The sequence below is a fragment of the Haliotis asinina genome, chromosome 1 (genome assembly GCF_037392515.1).
Source record: "Haliotis asinina isolate JCU_RB_2024 chromosome 1, JCU_Hal_asi_v2, whole genome shotgun sequence".
Classification (NCBI taxonomy): Eukaryota; Metazoa; Mollusca; class Gastropoda; order Lepetellida; family Haliotidae; genus Haliotis; species Haliotis asinina.
The window spans coordinates 101,484,274-101,504,813 of record NC_090280.1 but is presented as its reverse complement, the minus strand read 5'-3'; the positions used below and the strand labels follow the sequence as shown (position 1 = coordinate 101,504,813).

General features: G+C 41.8%; 1 protein-coding gene across 1 annotated transcript; it reads right to left on the bottom strand.

The window, feature by feature from the left end:
* Nucleotides 1–211: 211 nt before the first annotated feature.
* Nucleotides 212–20,058, bottom strand: LOC137256970 (sodium-coupled monocarboxylate transporter 1-like). Its single transcript, XM_067794582.1, has 16 exons — nt 19,676–20,058; nt 18,977–19,045; nt 14,096–14,147; nt 11,023–11,090; nt 10,563–10,643; nt 9,959–10,032; nt 9,003–9,143; nt 7,744–7,879; nt 6,201–6,286; nt 5,609–5,724; nt 4,713–4,783; nt 4,232–4,318; nt 3,245–3,450; nt 2,760–2,860; nt 1,935–2,059; nt 212–881 (listed from the first exon to the last, which is right to left on the bottom strand). Exons 1-16 carry the CDS (start codon nt 20,030–20,032, stop codon nt 789–791), a joined length of 1,863 nt encoding a protein of 620 aa, XP_067650683.1. The 5' UTR covers nt 20,033–20,058; the 3' UTR covers nt 212–788.
* Between the last annotated feature and the right edge of the window lie 482 nt (nt 20,059–20,540).

The following is a 20,540-nucleotide window of genomic DNA, read 5'->3' as shown; positions in this document are numbered from 1 at the left end:
TGTATGAACTTGAAAGATTCCTCGGTGTGAAAGTTACTACTTCGAACATCATGCTCTACGGTGAATGTGGAAGATTTCCATTACATGTTGAATCAAAAATTAAAGTAGTTAAATACTGGTTAAAAATCTTACATATGCCATCTTACAGATTACCCAAAAATGTTACAACGTGGTAATATTGTACGACAGAAATGGAAAACATAATTGTGTCACAGATGTTAAACATTTTAATTTTCTACTGTTTTCGGGAATATATGGCTTGAACAGAGCATAGACTCGCATCCAAATTTTCTCATATCCTTTAAAAAAGGGTTACAACATATATATCTCCAGATTTGGCGTGATGAATTATCTGTGTCAAATAAATGTTTTTGTTACAGAATGTTTAAGCAATCTATATACATTGACACCTTACGCTTACAAAATTCCGTTGCTCCTCCCATGATTTGTTCATAGAAACGGTTAGACGTTGGAATAAAAAGAGACGATAGAATATGTAAAATGTGTGATTAGATGAATATCATTTCCTTTGTGTCTGTTCAGCCTACCACACTTTGGGAAATACGTATATTAAGAAATATTAATTTGTACATCACAATATTAATAAATGTATATCTCTATTAACCTATTCTAGTAAGGAACATGTGGAAACGTTGTCAATGTTTCTGCATCATGCCTTTCAACACAGGAGAAATGTCCTCTCTACTACCTAAAAAGTCAGTATATTCAATGTACTATAGGCCCGTGGCCTCGAAAGTGCAAATAAAGCATATATATACATTGAACAATCAAAGTTTGGTATCAAGAGATTTGTGGTCAGCCACCTTGTGTTGAATCCTTTGTTCTGCTGACTGTAATTCTTTCTCTTGAGCACACAGTACCTGCCGATGCAAACGTAAGGAGAGAATGTTAACAAAAGAACTGCGTAAACAAATAAAATTAGAAATACCTTGATGTATATAATTGTCGCTGTTACCTTCTGCAGTCCCATGACCGTAAATGTGTGACCTGTCAAAATCCTTTTTGCCAAAATCTGTTTGCACTCAGTTTGAATCTAGCCGGAGTTTCCTGAAGTTTAGTGGTACAGTCTTGAGCACGTTTAGAGCTGGGTTTCGTACCATGTCGCCGCCATATATGAACATGAACTCTTGTAACCAGATTTGATCAGAACTGTTCAGGTTTCCTTGAGAAACCAAACATGTTTAGGTGACGCCAGTGTATGTTGATTCTAGACCCTGACTGGACCATAAGCCTTTGTGGCCTTCATTAACAATTGGAGGACGTGAATGAGCGATAACGAACGGTTGATGGGACGTAATGTCGCATGTGACACTTTGCACTTGTCAAAAGTTCACTGTATTATGAATGAGTGAGTGAGTTTATTTTACGCCGCACTCAGCAATAATCCAGCTACATAGCGGAGGTTTGTAGATAATCGAGTCTGGACCAGACAATCTAGTGATCATCATCATGAACATCGACCTATGCAGTTAGGATACGATGACATGTGTCAATTCCGTTAATCGCCTCTTATGGCAAGCATGGGTTACTGAAGACAAGATCTAACCTAGTTCTTCACGGATCACCACGACATCACTAACATTTGTATCAAATAGATATATTAAGAAATATTGGATAAGGTAGGCCTTTTCAACAGCAATACAATTCTGCGTTTTAATCTGAAAAAGGTTAAGAGAGGTCAAACTAAAAGTATCGATCCTTAGAGAAGCCAGCACGTGCCCATGTTCGATTAATCTGGGTATTATATCCTCATACTATTATGAAATATCTATACCACCATAACGTCTGATGGAATAAATGGATTACACCATTCAGAGATGGGAATACGTACATAGAATATATGTTTGAAAGGGTGGAGATTCTGTCCTATGTCAAGAACAACGGTTTCCACAGCAACAGTATTAAAGACGTACCTCTGGACTGTCAAACTCCTGATTACACCGGAGAACTCGACTGATCGATGCAGGGAGACAGCAAATCAGACGGTCGAAGAAAGGCAGCATGTACTTGGTGTCCACGTCACCGATGCGATTCATGCCTGTTTCCGGTGAAAAGGAGAAAGTACCTTGTGAATTATGGGAGTTTGTACTCGAATAGTATTGGCTGAAAAACTGTGTTGAATGAAGTAGCCCGGGATACTTGTGAATAATAGTGAGTAAGTATGGTGGCTGATTTGGGCGCGTCTCGCGTTATCGCTTTCTCGTCTTGTGATATCGCTTTCTCGTCTCGCGATATCGCTTTCTCGTCTCGCGTTATCGCTTTCTCGTCTTGAGCTATCGCTTTCTCGTCTCGCGGTATCGCTTTCTCGCCTCCAAAAATTTAAGGCGAGAAAGCGATGGCCCAAATCAGCCACCATAAGTAAGTGAGTTTAGTTTTACGCCGTAATCAGCAATCTTCCAGCTATATGGCAACTGTCTGTATACAACCGAGTATATCCAAGACAGTCTTTAGTATTGCTGAGTGCGACCTTAAACCACAAACGAAACTACTACCACTACTACTGCTGCTGCTGCTGCTGCTGCTACTGCTGCTGCTAGTACAACTACTACGTACAACTACAGCTGCTGCTACTACTACTGCTGCTGCTACTTCTACTACTACTACTACTGCTGCTGCTTTGCTACTGCTACTATAAGTGCTCGCAATACTGTAAAATCATATCATACTGGTTAGGCTCGTTTGTTCATTCTCAAACTTCCAGGAACCTCCTCTTCAAGTGGACAGTGTGAGGTACCCACCTGTAAGAACGCTGACAAACAGCCCAACTATGATGACAGTTGCTGTACCAATAGGTGTATACCACAGGTACGAGATGGAGTACAGCACAGTCAGGCCGCTCCTGGAACAGAAATCCTAGCGCCGAATGCCAGAGCTTAATCAAAGGATAAATTTCTGAAGACTATTTCTGTTGTCTTCCTCCGTCGTGTTACTACAGACGGCGTAACACTGTACTCATTCATCCCGTTTTACGTCGCCAAGATGGTGGTGAGTACATCACTCGCTCACTTAATCAACGCGGAAACAGAGGCATCAATAATAAAACGCAAGCTCCACCCGTTCTTTTTTCCGCCAATCGGGAACAGTATTCTGTTCGAGGGTGTGGCCTCTGTTATTAGGTATACTGAAGCATAAATCAAACAACGAATGGTTTGCCAATGAAATGTCACGTAAACAATGTAACAATGCATGCACGTGCTGACAACACAGTCGCGGTCAGACTCACGTTGGGCCGTCCCTCACGGGGGTGGTGACATCTGTCATTAAGGCTGTAACTACAGTGGACGAGGGTGGAGTGATTGTTGTGATGTTGCTGACGGTGCAGTTGCTGTTGGGGTAGGCTAGGACGGGCGGACTACCGACCACGGTGTATGCCCCAATTCCTAACCACAATGGAAACGCCAGGCCACAAACACCACCGACGACGGCTCCCTGAAACATAAGATCAATGTTGGTTTAACAAAAGCAAGGACTGACATCAAATATTCGTGGTGTGGCATAATTAAGTGAGTGAGAGTAATTTTACACTGCTTTCAGGAATATTTCATACATAAAGTTACAGCAGGGCACTCCAGAAATGGCCTTCACACGTTGTACCCATGTGGGGAATCGAAGCCGGGACTTCAGCGTGACTAGCGAACTCTTAAACCACCACCACCACCACTACTACTGTTGTTGCAATGACCACAGTTACTACTACTACTGTTGCTACTACTTCTACAGCTACTACTATGACTTCTACAACTACTGTTATGGCTAACAACTACTACTTCCACTAATGTCACCGCCTCAAGGGTAAATAATTTATATTCTGGGCTACCGAAAGCACTTCTCATTCGTTTTGTTCATATCATACCTTTGATGTTTAGTAGTTGAGGAAGGAAGGTAGCCTGCATTTGACTTTCATTTGTGTGATTGACATACACCTTCACAAATAGGATACTCTGATATGCACCATCCAAGTGAGTGAGTCTGACCACCAGATCCCGTTAGGCCATGTATGAAATCCGACCCCGGCGTTGTCAACTGCCATATATCCGGCTCTTACGACAAACACAACGACCACTTATGACAAGTGTGGGTTATATCGACCAGATCTAACCGGGATATTCGCGGGTCAAGTAGGCTATCAGTGACACGTATCGTCAAGCTTAATTCAAAATTCTAGTATGAGTTACTTGTCTGCAGTGATTATATTGCTTCAGAGACTCACAATCCAGTTGGCCCAAGGGAAGAAGGCGCCGAGGGCAAACATCCCCATCAGGGGACCTGTCGCTGCTCCAGCAAAACTCAGGGCTGCCTGTATATAACAGAGAAATGTGGAGAATTATGATCTTGAGTTCATTGTAGCGACGTATATGTACACGTGTGTGTGTGTGGGTAAGTTGGGTTTTACGCCGCTTTTAGCAATATACACTAAACCAATGTTGGGGATCGAACCTTGCCTTCAGCCTGTCGAGCAAACATTTTAATGTGTGACTGTGAGAGAAAGCTTGTGCGTGTGCTTGTGTGTGTGTTTGTGTGTAAATACTGGACTAGCTTCACGTGCATCCACCTACGTATTAACCGGAATATACGAGTGTATGTTTCCAGCAGTATCTGTCCAGAAAAGACAGGTCTCCGCATTAACGGGGGATCACTATATGGAACCTCAATGTAGCTCACTGATCCCAAGGTGCCGGTATTCAACCAACCTGAAGCACTGTTCCTCCCAGATTTTTAGCCATAAAAGCCATAGCTGTCCCGGCAGAGCCAAATATCAGTACTGAAAAAACAATAACGGCAGTCTGTCAGGTATATACTTTATACAACCGATAAATAATTTACTATTTACTTTACAATTCGGGCTGCTGAGACGGTATGTGCATGTGTGTTCATTCGATTATAATCTCGACCAACAATGGCAGAAATCCATACTGGAGCCAGATACACAAGTTTCGCCAGTTCACGTGACAATCATATCACACAGCACAATCTAGCGGTACTCATGACCAACCGGTAGCTAATATAACTACAAAATCTACTCAAATGAAGGCCAACATATATGCAAGATGTACATCGATTGCACATCTTGGTTGCAGGATGGACACATTGTTTCATCACCCTGGAGTTGCACGCACGTACAGCATTCAAAGACTCAAGCGATGCATATCCTCTTTCAGTTATTAAGACATTAAATCCTGCCTGTGACCCGACACATTCTCAGTCTAACGTCATTTATACACTTCGCAGATGTGTGTTATTGGAGAAAAAACAATGAGTGATTTGCAGATATGGATTTTCTGTTCTGAGAGTGAGTGAATATTGTTTAAAGCCACTTTTAGCAATATTCCAGCAATATCAAGGCGGGCTACACCAAAACTGGGCTTCAGCATTATGACCGTGTGAGGATCAATCATGGGTCCTCACCATGACGATCCAACGCTTTAACCACAAGGCTATCCTACCGCCTCTGTCCATGGAGAATGAACGGTGTTAATCATGAAAATAGTATCCTTATGTAAAATAGCCCCGGAAGCCTATTACATTAAGATCATGTAGATAGTTAAACCTTGAACTGAGGCTGGAATTAGAAATCAAGAAAAAACACCTAAGATTTTAGCCACTATTGCCTGGTGTCCTTCAGAAAGGCGATCTCCCAAGAATGGTTTCAACATGTCCTCCCAGACTACCGCCGTCACGGCGCTGAGACACGAGGAGACGGTGCTACAACAATGAAACAAGATCTTCATACAGACACGAGGAGATGGTGCTACAAGAATAAAACAAGAGGATCACATAGACGTCAGGAGACGATGCCAAAAGAATAATACAAGAGGTTCATAGAGACACGAGGAGATGGCGCTACAACAATAAAACAAGAGGTTCACAAAGACGTCAGCAGACGGTGCCACAAGAATAATACAAGAGGTTCATAGAGACAGGGTGCTACAAGAATAAAATAAGCAAACGATAAGTGTACTGGTGCCCGTTGGGGACGTTAAACCTCAAAATTGATTAATTGATTATACTGGCAAACCGATATTTACTAGAATCTGTACTTTTGAAAAGTACAAGAATTTTTACTTTACTGAGAGAGTGTACTTCTAAAAATAACATATCTTACATTTGGGCACTTTCTATTTGACATTAAGTGCTAATATATTGGATTTTGAGACTATATTGTACACAGTGCTACAAACCTTAGCGTCCCGCTGAACAGACAGGCGATGAACAATCCGGGCACCCCGGGGTAGTCCAACACCTCCATCACGAAGTACGGTAAAAGCTGGAAACAATGAAATTGTGTGGAATTGTGAGGAGATGTCGCAAAAAAGGACTGGCAAAATGAACTCTTAAATAAATAAAGAAAATGTATATAAGCTGATTAAGCTTTAATCAAATGCGATGATACATTCTTAGGCCCCGTGTCTGTACCCTATTGCACCATTGAACATGTTGTCGGTGTAGTTGTGTTAGGAGAGGTCTAACATTTGGTCCATATGCTCGATTTCTCATTTCTCTCAAGCGATTTCTGATGTCTTGGTTGGAAATTCTTCGAAAACCAAGCACCTGTCCTGCAGTGTCCGTTACTGCAGCGATTTGGATGATATGGTGAAACACGATAAGGTGAAACACCCGGATAATCTGTTCTGAGCAAGAGTGGTCACTCTTGGTCTTCCATATGTGGGACGATCTTGGGTCGAGCTGGGGCGGATATGTCGATGCCATAACCGAGAGCTGTTGCTGTGGTAGACGTTGAAGTGTCTTGCAACGGCAGACAGGGACTCCCTGCTCCCACTTCCTGCGATATTTCGGTCAGTATCATTCAGTCTTGGCATATTTTTTTATCTTTAAGTCATAAAATTCCGTAATGAAAGGAAGAACTTGGTTTCACCTTTCTTAGTTGTGCAGTAAACTACAAGCACGATATGCTTAACGAGTTCAAACATAGGAATTGTCTCAAAAACGTTTGCTGTCAAAATACATTACAAACTGGGACAGCTATGGGGTATGCATACTAGAAAGTTATTTTGTTGTTGTTTTATTCCGCACTTAGTGATACTGTAAACTTATTCTTATTTCCGCGCCTTTAAATTTTCGCGAGTGACTCAATAAACCTTTTCGCGCCTTCTTATTTTCGCGAGTTGCTAGTTGACCAATATATTGACAAATGCAATACAGTATAAATACCTGAGATATAGGTCTAAAGGGCACTTTACATGACTACAGTTTTCAAGTAGACTATTGATCGATAAATCTTTCATTCAGCCATGAAAAAGACCGGTCACGTGACAAACATGTGATCTTGTAACAGAGGGCGTCTGAATGTTTTAACACAACACCCAGGTGCGTGATCATTGAGTGGTTATAAGATAAATAGATCTGCGTAGTCATTTAAAAACAAATGTAATTGATATCAAATTCCTAGTTCTCTTTAACCGGGTGTTAGAGCATTGAAAATTTCATGATCTCTTCTCACGTGATGTGACTGCTTACGTAGATTTACACAGTGGTATGCAAACACTGAGTCTTGGACAGACGACCCAGTGATTAACAGCATGAGCACTGATCTATGCAACTGGGATACCATGGCATCAGTCAACCGAGATCTCGTTGGTCGCCTCCTTGGACAAGCATGTGTTTCTGAACATCAATTCTAACCCTGGTTTGTAACGTTACGAAAATAGGTGCTGACGTCACGCTTTGTACCAATTCGGAATCGAACCTTTACCCACCACGTACCTGGTTGGAGTTTCCGATGTATTTGGCTGACAAGGGGTCACAGCCCCTGATGGCGTAGTAGGCAAAGATTGTGATTCCAGCCAGGCAGAGAATGGTCATCATCACCAGCACCGTTACAGTGTTCATCAGCAGTGAACTGAAGTGATTAATTTGTCTGGGGGACACCGGGAATCGGCTTCACATTGTGCAGATGTAGGGAATCGAACCCAGGTCTTCAGCGTGACGTGCGAACGTTTTAAGCACTAGACTACTCAACCCGTCAAAGTAACTGGGATACGATGACACGTGTCAACCAAGTCAGCGAACCTCGTCACCTGATCCTTATCTCTTTCGACAAGCACGTGTTGCAGAACACCAGTCTTAATTATCCGCATCGCCAGGGGGTTTGATCTGAATAAAGGGTGAGAACAATACAGGATACAGTACGTTTCACGGTACGCACATTCACGTCAAATCTGCACTTAAATATGTCGGAGGAGCTTTCAACGGAAAAGCTTGCAGTAGTCTCATATTCGTACCGGTCTTGTTAGTTGTAAATTTGAATCGTTAACTATAACTCATTTTGCGACATTTCATTGTTTCACGTAAACGGAGGAGTGTGTCGTTAAAGCTAAATTAAAGTAAATTAGCACGCATGTTGCCATGTGTCGACACATGTGATGGGGTAGCCTAGTGTCTAAAGCAATCGCTCGTCACTCCCATGGCCCGGGTACACTGTGTGAAGCCCTTCTCTGGTGTCCCCCGCAGTGATATTTCTGGAATATTGCGAAAAGCGTAAAGTCATACTCACTAAATCACACTTGTATAGACACCGAAAATACGATTTAGTCTTGTTGCATGAAACCTAACGGTACACCAGAGTAGCGGAGTGGTCTTTGGCCTTTACTGAGAGAGTGATTGAGTGAGTGTGGTTTTACGCTCATGTTCCAGCCACAGTAGGTGTTTTTTGTACTTGTTGCCTCACACAATGATCATATTACATCAGCTGGACAGAGTTAACCCTGTCTCAGACAAATGGGGTCGTCGAAATGATGAGCACCGCCCATCTCTACCAGGGCTCAATGACAAACATCAATGATATCGTTAACATTTAAAATAAATGACTTTATACGTCAAACACACTTGTTCTGAGGATATAGTCCCACCTGGTATGATCAACAAGTTTTGGAAATTTCGATACGATGAGGGTATATTAAACTAGAAGAATTGAGATTTACTTGGTACATTGGATCTTAACTGCTCACCATAGCTGTACTTACATCCTGGCTTTCTTTAGTGTCGGTACAGCACAAAAGCGTTGTATGCTTGCCTGGTTGACCCCATAGGTTCCAGTCCAAGCTATGGTTCCACCAACAACTAGAGACCAAAACGTGTGGCGCGTTGTTGGTGACGGGTCGAAACTAAAGCGTTAAAACCAGATTTAATACACATCAAATAATCATCTGTCGAAACAGTCTCCTTTAGACGTTAAAAACAGCACAGCGATGATAAATGTACGAGTGGACCACATAAAGTGATAATGATTCCATATATTCTTGAAAAAAGTAAGCAGATCCTGCTCCGGTAGTACCGATCACTCGTGTAAAACACCTGAACAATCAGGAGATGGGGCAGAAATCCAGACACACCTATGGGATTTAGTGCTTTTGTTATGACAAGTGCAGTGATTCTGTTGTATATGACAAAACATGTTTTGTAGAAAAAAAGTATGGGGCAGCTTTAGAGGTAAAGATATATATCTATTCAGTACTTCGGCCTCACAGCCAAGAATACAATTGTATTTCGATAGAACACCTGTAACCAGCAACATATGCTATATTTGGTATTACACATTCTCAGTATAGTACACATTCTAGTACTTTTGTTGGGTCGCATCCCATCCGGGATTCGAACCCGCGCCCTCAGAGCCAGGCACCACACAAAGTCAGCCCCCTAACCTGCTCAGCCACCGTGGCTTCCAAGTTCACTGGTGTAAATGAAAGCTAAGACAGTAACAAGACAATTACAACTTTGAAGGCTTTTGAAAGTGAAGATGGAGAAAGTACCTTCCGCATTGAGAGATCTGGAGCAGGTGAAGATCACGGCAGTAGCAATCGTGAAGGCGGACAAAGTGGCTATTAAGTGACACATTAAGTGACCTCCAAGACATTTCTTAAAACAATCGCACAATGAGCTCACCAGACGGGCAATGTCAGAACTGTTTATTTTCACTTACTCAAAGAAGTTTATTCTTCCCCATTCGTAGTTGATCCGCCAAACGTCACCGACGCTGCCCGTTAACATTGTGCCCTGTTTGGCAGAAATCAGACATTCATCAGAAGAGTTAATGAGTGGGGTTAGTTTTACAATCCAGTAATCAACAGCATGAGAATGGATCTACGTAACTGGGATATGACAACACGTGTCACCCAAGTCAGTGAGGCTGACAAACCGATCAAGTAAGTCGGCTCTTACGACAAGCATGGGTTACTGAAGATCAGTTCAACCACGGAGAACTTTTCAGAGAATCCTGTTCACATTTTGTACGACACGCTAAAATATGTTTATAACGAACTGACAGATGTGACGAATTATTTTCATGTAACCTGTATAATTTATTCGAAATGAATTTTACGAACTAGAGTTAGTTTATTTTAACTTCGCTATAACCGTAGGCAAATGACTATCAAAGCAATATTTGTGTTGTTTCTAAAACTCGAGAGAGAGAGAAAGAAAGAATGAAAGAGAATGTGCCCCTCCCGAGTGGATGATCTTGCAAAAAGTATGGAATAGCTTTTTGTTTACGAATTTTGTGTGTGAAACATATGATTTCTCCTTACCTGAATCGCAACAGCGAGCAGACCCGCCAGGATAACAAGCGTCTGGAATAGGTCCGTCCACACCACGGCCTTCAGTCCTCCCTAGAACGTAATGTCCTTAATCACGTTGTTGTTTGGCAAACACTGTTATTTAGGTCATGAGAATTCTGAACAATATTCATAAAAGGCATGAAAAAACTTCTATTGGAGATCACGGAGAAGGAACGTTATGAACACCATTGTTTTTCATGTAAGCGAACAGCTACATCACTAATTATTTTTAAAAAATGTCAGCTTTAATCAATTAAAATTTAGAAATAGCTTCTTATACTGTACAGTATCTACAAGTCTCACTGAAGTAATTAACATGCAACAGCAAGATGCCGTCTAAAGGCCTTCGCGATTTAGTGATAAATGGCGAGACTTCAAAGTTTTAACTCATTACAGGGTTGATCAGACAGGCAATGTTTGGAGTACGTACCAGGACCGTATAGAAACAAGAGACAACGCCCACGGTGACGATGGCTGCCCAGACTGGGAATCCCGTTACTGCAATATGAGCGAGTGAGTGAGTGAGTGTAGTTTTAAGTCGGTTTGGGCAATAATCAAGCAATATCACGACAGGGGACAGCAGGAATGTGCTGGCCACACACATCTTACCCATGTGAGGAATCGAACCTGGGTCTTATTGTGTCATTGCGGTGACGCCATTATCGAATAGCCATTCATTACTAGGCTAACCCAGCGCGCGGTCACTGTAACGTGAAAGTCTCGTGAACAGTAACGAAAAAAATAAGTGTGACTCATTTAAACTATACATATGGAAATTAATTAAGCAACACCAAATTCAAAGACACATAAAAACTTAACAAAGTTTAACGAAGTAATTTTGATGATTGATTATTCAATTTTGATGTATTGACATACAGCATGAGCTTTTCATGGGTTGATATGACGCGCGTGAAGCTTGCACAGCGCACGTGCATTGCTTTAACCTCAACTTTCGAAAAATGCACTTTTTCCCTGGGGTGTTTACAAGCGCAGGTTGTCGATTGCATTCGGTTTTTCATTCATTTCAATGTCATGGCACGTAGGAAATTATCAGAGGCCACTCGTTGGCAAATAATCGGCATGAGGAATGCTGGTATGTCTCTAAGACAAATCGGGACTCAAATCGGACGACATCATTCCATAATTTCAAAACTTTTGAAAAAATACCGGGCCACTAATGAAGTTAAAGACCTGCCTAGACCAGGAAGACCCAGGAAGACCACAGTCCGGGAGGACAGAGCTTTACTGAGACTTGTACGGCGCAGGTCCTTCGACTCGAGCTCTCGGTTGAGACAGGAGTGGCTTCCAGGGAGACCCATCTCGAACAGGACTGTTCGGAATCGTCTGAAAGCTGCAGGATACCGGGCAAGGAGGCCAATCAAGCGACCCAGACTGTCTCCAGCCCATAAGGCAGCCCGACTGGCCTGGTGTAATGACCGTTTGCACTGGAACATTGCCTCTTGGAGGAAGGTCCATTTCTCAGATGAGAGCCGGTTCTTGCTGCACATGGTGGACGGTCGTACTCGGGTCTGGAGGCAGAGGAACACAGCAATGGCTCCACGGAACATCCAGGAGACTGTGGCCTTTGGGGGAGGTTCCGTTATGGTATGGGGTGCATTTCCATGAACTGCAAGTTGGATATCATTACCATCCGTGGCAACCTTAACGGTGTTCGTTACCAACAGGAGGTTCTTGACAGGGCTGTGGTACCTCATTTTGAGAACCATCCTCTGGCAACGAGACCCATATTTATGGACGACAATGCTAGACCTCACAGGGCGCATGCTGTAAATGATTTTTTGCGGCAAAATGCAATTGACAGAATTCCATGGCCTGCCATGAGCCCTGACCTCAACCCCATTGAACATTTGTGGGACTTTATTGGCCGTCGTGTGAGGCAGAGAGACCCACCAGTCCATAATCTCAACGAATTGACGGCTGCCCTGCATGAGGAGTGGAACAGGATCCCCCAGAATCAGATCCGGAGACTCATCCAAGGAATGAGGAGGCGTCTGGAATCGGTGGTGCGTGCGCAGGGAGGACACACTAGATATTGATGAAAGTCGGTGTGCAGACTCTCAGATGACTGTTCTTTCTTTCCATGTGACATTTGTGTTAATACACCTGACAACAACGTCTGTGGATGAATAGTAAATTGTGTCCATTTTTTCATGAATTTAAGACAGTTTTAAGAATTTGGATTTCGTTGCAATAAAGCAAAGTCTTGATACTTTTTCCCTTTAAGTTGTTTGTCAGAGATCGTCTGTTGAATAAAAAAGTGTCAAACTATATCAACCCGGCATATTTTGATTGTCAGAACACTTCAAAGTTGCTCCAATAGAAAAAATTGGGGTGTTGCTTGATTAATTTCCAGGTGTATAGAATAAGACAAACTGTTGTGGATGTCAACTTATTCTTTATTGTTTACACGCCGTTTCTGGGCTATTCCTTGCCCATTCGTCGGGTGGATGAGGAGCCTAAAATAGTGAAAATAGCCCAGATACATTGTGTATATAACAAAGAAGAAGTTGCCATCCATGACATGTTGTCTTATACTTGAATACCAACTTCTATGTGCCTCTAAAGAACCTAATCATGTAAACATTCTTGAATAAAACAACATATTCTGAAGTCATTTAATGCATCTTTCAATGCATCTAATTCATGAACACATTTACTTAACTTTAAGGTCAGTATTAACGACTGAATGTGCATTTTCATAAACCATGCACAATTTGGAATGTGACATGTTTCCCATGTTTCGTAGGTAGAATCTGAATCAGCACAGCGTACTGCGACCATTAAGCTCAAGTGCTCGTATAATCACTTTATATTTTCGTAATTAATGTTGACGGAACACACTTGTTGAAAATCAACGTGTGTGTGTTGTGCGTATGCTTCGAACAGGTAAGGCACAAAACGAGGCATTTTAATGTTCATAGAAACGCTACCACGCCACCGGCCATTGTGCTTCCACGTCACCGCCAAACAGGCCCAGCTTAGTGTTGACAGAGGCTGGGGTTCAGGGGCGGTAGGGTATCGTAATGGTTAAAGCGTTCGCTCTAGCCACCACGCCACAAAATCGGTTCTTAGGTTCAGCAGTAACGACTAGGGCAGTATGCTGAGCCCAGATGAGGGTTGATATTCATACGGCTTATCCCATCGGAATATCCCATTTTCTGCTGGGTGAAAAGAGGCAATTTGCCTAAGGTGAGACCAAATGTATCATTTGCGCTTCGTTGTTTGGCAGTACTGACGTTCTACATGGCGTAAGGACGTGAACGGCTTACTCTACTACCTCGCCTCTCTGTAATAGATGTTGTGCACGATATTGACATTGTCAGTATTGTAACACCTCCCTCTGTGTTCTTCGTACGTGTGTTCTTCGTACATAAAAGAACCCCAGCTACGCATTATTCTGTATTTTAGACAAATGGGGAACTATTGATTGATCGTAACAGCATACTAGAGACAATTTGACAGGAATACATGCAGTCAGTCACCTGCTTCAAGAGCCGTAGAAGGAGCATACGAGGCAATCCCCATGTAGATTATCTGGAATGGGAAGAACAAAGAACAGTTTTTTCACCAAAATTTAACGTTTCTAAGGACGTTTGGGCCATATTATCCATTATTCTCCACACCTCGCATGGTAAGAATAGTGGTGACGCGCTAATCCTCGTGATTGGTGCTACAGACTGCTCGTGACCCATTACATTTTTCTATGGTTTACTCATGCCGCACTCGGCAATAGGGCCTGAGAGTCTCCAGAAGCGCTAAGCTCCCTTTGCGCGCGCAACTTGCGATATGCGAAGGGGCCCAGCTTACTTCCGGTACTAGATGTCCGGTGACAGGTGTATATTGGAGAACCAGTTCTGGTTCTAAATTGCGCGTCAGTCAAATATGACTTTACTAAACCGGACAAAGTGCATGGTCCATATCTAGATGGGGATTGTTTTAATGGCACCACTATTCTAATCTTTCAAAAGACATTGTGTTCAGATGTACAATACATTGAGAGCCAACACTTGTGTGACCATAGTGTGTATTTAGTCTGAACTTTTGGCTTCACGCATGAATAAGGGAAAACAGTAACGGAAGTTTGGGCATTGTGGTTACGTGCTTATCTAAGTGGTTAAGTCTGATTCTAGCTGACTTCAACTAATTTCAAACATACAAAATGTTTCTTATACATTTTGAAACTAATAAATAACATTCGTAAAAAATACCCAAAACCCCAAAAGTAACATCCATCTACAGAAAGCACAAAACACTGCACGGATATACGGAATATTAATTGAGAGACCGTTTGCCTTAATTCATAGCCATATAATGTCCAAGCAAGGTTAATGAGGCACAAGCTTGAACGTGAACCTTGGAAAGTAATACGCTCTTTGATGTACACAGTGTAACTGAAATATCACTACACTGAGGTCCAAGAGTGCAGATATGTTACTTAAGTTAGATGAACATTTATATATGTAGTTGATATAACAATAAGTGGGTTGGGAGGGGATGTCAAAAAGTAGTGAGCTTCACCACGACTATGTTATAAATGCCGCTGGTGTTTGTTATATTTTTCTACATAACATCTGTCAACTTCAAGCAAAGTCGTTTGCTATGTACCAGCCTTACCATCCCCATTTTGTTGGAGTTTTTTTTATCTTGGTGCCCTCCTAAACGCAAATTCTGCTATAAATGCATGACAAACTTCAGGTAACAAAATATGAAATAAACAATTTCTGTGTTTGAGGTGTGTAGAAGTCAGCTAGAATCAAGCTTATATATTAAAGTGCATAAAAAGGCAATTTTGAAACTACAATCGCCTGTTAAATGACTCCCCTTTCTTGTTCACTACAACTGCTTGTTTTGGAAAGAATACACACCCACTTCCAGATGACGTCATCATGAGGACGTAACTGACTCTAATGTTTTCACTATTCATGCATGATGCCATGGGTGTAAGATACACACTGAATTGTCACACACGTGTCAGACTCCAAATACACTGTAAACAGTCTGGACACGATTGTGAAAGACGAAAGTAGTGTTGTCTTTAAAGAACAGCCCCTGTCGAAATCTGAATAGATCAATCTAATTCTTTGGCTGTTTATTATGATAGAAATACATTCAATACCATTCTGAACATATTCTATATAATAGAGGTACCAAATGACAAATCGTTTTTATTTTCTGCAATTATTTTACAAACATTATACCTCAATATTTTGTGATGACTCATATCTCGTGAACCACATTACCCACATATGTGAAAATTTGGATATGACTTTGCTAGTGATCCATTCACAATATCATGGAAACCATCATACATAGGACATCAAGAGGCTCACCACTCGGTGTCACCAGAGGAAAGATCGAACAGCGACAATGGCGCTTAACAGTGATCGATCATGTATTGTAATTGTACGTTCTTTTTTTTAATCTGACAGAATGAATGTGCTATTTTAATTTTTTAGAATATATTTTAACGTGAGGCAGTAAATATTTGCATAACTGCCTCCCTTATATTTCCACCTGGAGCTATCTCCCTTTCATTGCACGTTACACAAGTAAGCTCCCCCGCCATCATGGCAGTACAGTGGTCATGATTTGTATATATTTTCATCATGTTCTTTATGACAATGACAGAAAGGGTCGACTCTAAACACAAAAGAAAAGCAGCAGGACCTCGCATGCCAAACAATCTCCCAAAACGCCATCTTTGAGTTTGCCATATCCATCATCGCCTTTCGTGAGAATGACTGTCACCGGTCTCGAGCCGAGCACGATGTCAGAGGATTTGGCAAAGGTGTGTGACGTATTGGAAACAGAGCTTATAAGACTTGAACTAAAGGCTAAACGAAACAAATTACGGGCTGAAATAAGCGCTCTTGAACAGAAATTGTCAGATTCACATCGGGTTGGTTCAGTGCAGCAGCGGTACACGTGGAACAAGATGGCGGTCGTATCGACATCGACCACAACAAGGAGTAGCGACGGCCGGAGGTAAGAAAATAGATAAAGGTATAGGGTAAATAAGTCATAGGTAAAGCACGGAAGACAGTGGATTATCTAGGAGTGGATTCCTTAGTTGATGATACAAAAAGAAAGGTACAAGTATGATACTGAACTGCTTCCAACAGCCCCAATGTCTTTCTGAAACCAAGCGCGGCAGTGTGCCGTATTATGAAGGTTAAATATGAATACACTGCAATTGCATACACAGATAACTTTCTGAAGGTGTTCTAGAACTTGGGTTCTGGATAAATTGGTACTAGGTGGAAGGGTCTACACAGAGAGTTTTTTTTTGTTATCAATGCATGTAGCTGCATCTTATCATTGCCAAGTAATAAGCTGCGAGCCGTACATGTTCAGTTAGAGCAAGTTTCTGAGCGTGCTAGCTAGCAAGTAAGCACCAGTTAGAAATACTTGTGAGAAGTTTAAGCTAGGCTAGAATGGTGATGCAAGGAGGACGCACATTTTAAGGCGTGTATCGGACCTAAAATAGCTTGAAATCTAAATCGTCAAACAACAAATTGGAATTTCATGCTGACTTTGCATGGTGGTTGTATTTCATGAATTTTTTCAAAGGCGCGCTCTCTTTCTTGGATGATTGTTCCCTTGGAACTGTGATTACAGGTTGCATGCATTGAAGGTGACGTTTCATATGAATTGGAAGACAGACTTGGCAGACGTGAAATGCACATTACCATCAAAGAGACAATATCTGTGGTTTAATCCTCAGAAGGATGGAATACTGTGTGGTCAAACATATCCCTTGTATTTGGGACTGATAACCAGCCTGCTAAGACATTTATTATTGAAGGATCGTATGGAGATTCTTTCCTGAATGCAATGGTTGAGATATTTATGGTGCATAAAAGTATCCTTTATCTTTTGTCAAAAAGCAGAGTTCATACCTGGTGTTGAGAATACGTTATCAGATGCCATACATGATTACATGAAAGTGGCAGATTGCCCCAATTATTTCAAAGTATGAGTAAGTTACAATTTAATACCGTTGATCAAGATATGCTGTTAACAAATATGTCAAAAGAATTTGCTGTTAAGACGTATGTCAAGAGAATTTATTTCTTCCAGTTGGGGTCTTCTGTCTGACCACTTACAGTTTACAGTGGCAAGACACTTAGGACAGGTGTGTGCGGAGTCTTCGAAGCGGACGTATATGTACATGTATGTGTCAGCTAAAGTGTCTTATGCAGTTTTGTATTACCGTTGAGCTTAACCCCGTGCCTATGAAATTTGACTCCAGTGCTTGCTTTGTATATCGCTTATCTGGTGGATGTGAAGGGCCTATATCCCTGATAGGCATTATTTGTTTGCTGTCGTAGTTTTGCATAGGGCTGACGATTTATGATTATTATGCCAGGCCACTTGTTAACACTCACGGCTAGATTGAATATGTCTTGTTATACAGGGGCATCTGTTTGGTTGGGAAGTTGACTTGGATTCGTCGGACATTGCGATGTTATTGTTCATTTTACTACTCTAACATATTAATGTCTTTAATTCGCTGAGTTGGAGGAATACATTTTATGTCTGTATCAAGCAGGGCTTTGTAGCTGTTTCTCCTCTGGGGTAATAAAGTTGCCAGTCTTTCTTACTTATTCTTAGTATACTTTATACCTAACATTTAGTTCTTATTTTTTGTGTCGTCACGATATGGATAAAATATATAGCGGATGTGACGTAAACTTATACCCCTCTCACTCACTCGCACATTTTGTTTCCTGAAATTTATTATGCATTTATTGCTTATTTTGCGGTGTGGGTTTTTTGCAACTACCAAGGTAATAAGTCAACCAAATGAGGATCGTGAGGCTGGAAGGTAGCAAAATGATGTGTAGAAAAAAATGTATATATAACACAGGAAAGTTGAGGATTTATAGCACATGAGTAGCGACGTGTATATACATGTATGTGTCCATGCGTGAATATGTTTGAGTGAGTTGGGTTTTCCGACGCGTTTAGGAATGCAGCAGGGGACTGCAGGAGCGAACTTCACACACTGTACCAATGTAGGAAATCAATCCTGGATCTTCGGTGTGATGAGTGAATGCTTTAACCACTAGACTACCCCATCGCCAGCAGTCTCCGGTAGGCCACTCAGAGTTTATCACAAACAGGATGTGGAGCAATTGGGTATACAACGTAACTGGTAGCGTAACGTGCATTCTTGACTATAGTGTTTGTTTGTTGATTAACGCAGCTCGAGTTTGAACCAGACACTCCGGTGGTCGACGAACGCCCATCTACTTTTTTGACGCGTTTGTCAACCGAACGTATCGACCGTCAAGCATGGACTGATACGTAAGATCACTTTTGATCTTCATATATGGGTTTTTACTATAAAGACGACATACCTGTTGGAATACAGTTATAGCAGTGCCGGTTAGTTTGGCTGCTCTTGAGTTAAACCGTTTCTCCAAATACTGCAAAGAAAATCAGATCTTAATTAGGAAGTGAGGTGATCCGTCACTGTAGAATTACAGCTTTAAATTGTTTTGCCGAGTAGCCAATACATTGTATAACGCTAGCAAGGAAATGTTAATGCATATGTTGTGTAACGTCATACGCCGCTATACAATTCCTGAAAAAAAGAGGATCTGGGCCAGACAAACCAGTGATGGATATTATGAGCAAGCCTCTCGGGAAACGATTACACGCATTCATCCACGTCACTGGGAGTAATCAAACAAAACAAAACAAAATAAGATAAAATGCAATCAAAAATAAAAAGGAAAAGTTGCCTCTCAGCGTAAAACAGCATGCTTTCTTAAAAATAACAACTTACATACCATACGACCGGCAACACTTGTTTTATTTGCGTGTTTGTTGTGTAACGCCGCACTTAGCAACATTCAAGCTACATGTTGGCGTTCCGTACTTGTCGAGTCTGAACCAGAAAATCCAGTGATCACCACCTTACGCATCGGTCGTCACAACGATGACAAGTGTCAAGCAAGTTAGCCAGCCTGACGACCAAATCCCATTTGTCTCTTACGACATGCATGGGATCTTCAGCCGTCAAAGAAATAATGTAAGCTGATTTTATCACAAACCTCGAAGGAACTTGTAAAGCCGTGGGGATAAAACAGGGGGATGTATAATATAGTTGCCAGGATGATTCCAAAGATCATTCCAAAGACGTACAGGAAGTACTCTGTTCCATTAGTGTACATCTCAGCAACAGTGCCGAGGATGGTAATCGCTGAGAGGAACGACACCAGAATTGACAGCGACACCGGCAGTATTTGAAGATCTCTGTTTCCCATCAGGAATTCCCCCGTAGTTTTCTGTCGTCCCCCTTTGCAGGCATAAAATATCCCAACAACAGCTGACAAAACCAGAGAAGTAACAAACAGAGCATAATCCGCTGCGCCAAACGATTTGTTTACAGCCGCCATTATGAAATTCATCACGTCCCCACGTGACTAGCAATGACCCTGGGAGTGCCGGCGTACTCGCTGTAGTCTACAGCTATATATAGCTGAACCTCAACTGCGTATCATGAAATGAAACCTGAAACGTCCTTTGGGCAATTTCGATGTGTTTAACTTCAACGTCATATAGGAACTGGAGGATATGTGAACGCTCCATACATGCATCCAGTCCGTATTAAGTAAAGCTGGCATGTCAGAATGTAACGACCGTGTGTACACGTACCCAATAATATAATGTAGGCCAGTCTGCTAAGTATATAGGCATTTCAGGACATTAGAAAAGTTGTGGCTGTGTGACTCAAGTAGCATCGATATAACATTTTAGTGAGTTATGCCTGTTGCGTTGAACATCCTTCCATTTCTTGACTGGCTTGCTTCCAAATGGTAATAGTAGAGCCCTAAAGGGAATATATGTTAGTTTGTTTGTTGTTTGTCTTCTAACGCCAAACTCAGCAAAATCCCATCTAGTTAGCGGCTGTCTGTA

Bases quoted from the DNA above. Each gene is read 5' to 3' on its own strand.
- LOC137256970 (XM_067794582.1), bottom strand. From the start codon at position 20,032: ATGAATTTCATAATGGCGGCTGTAAACAAATCGTTTGGCGCAGCGGAT. The intron at 5,725-6,200 runs GTTTGTAGCACT...TCATTGTTGTAG, and splicing joins CTGTTCAGCGGGACGCTAAG to CACCGTCTCCTCGTGTCTCA. The intron at 882-1,934 runs GTACGTCTTTAA...TTGCATCGGCAG, and splicing joins AGGAGTTTGACAGTCCAGAG to GTACTGTGTGCTCAAGAGAA.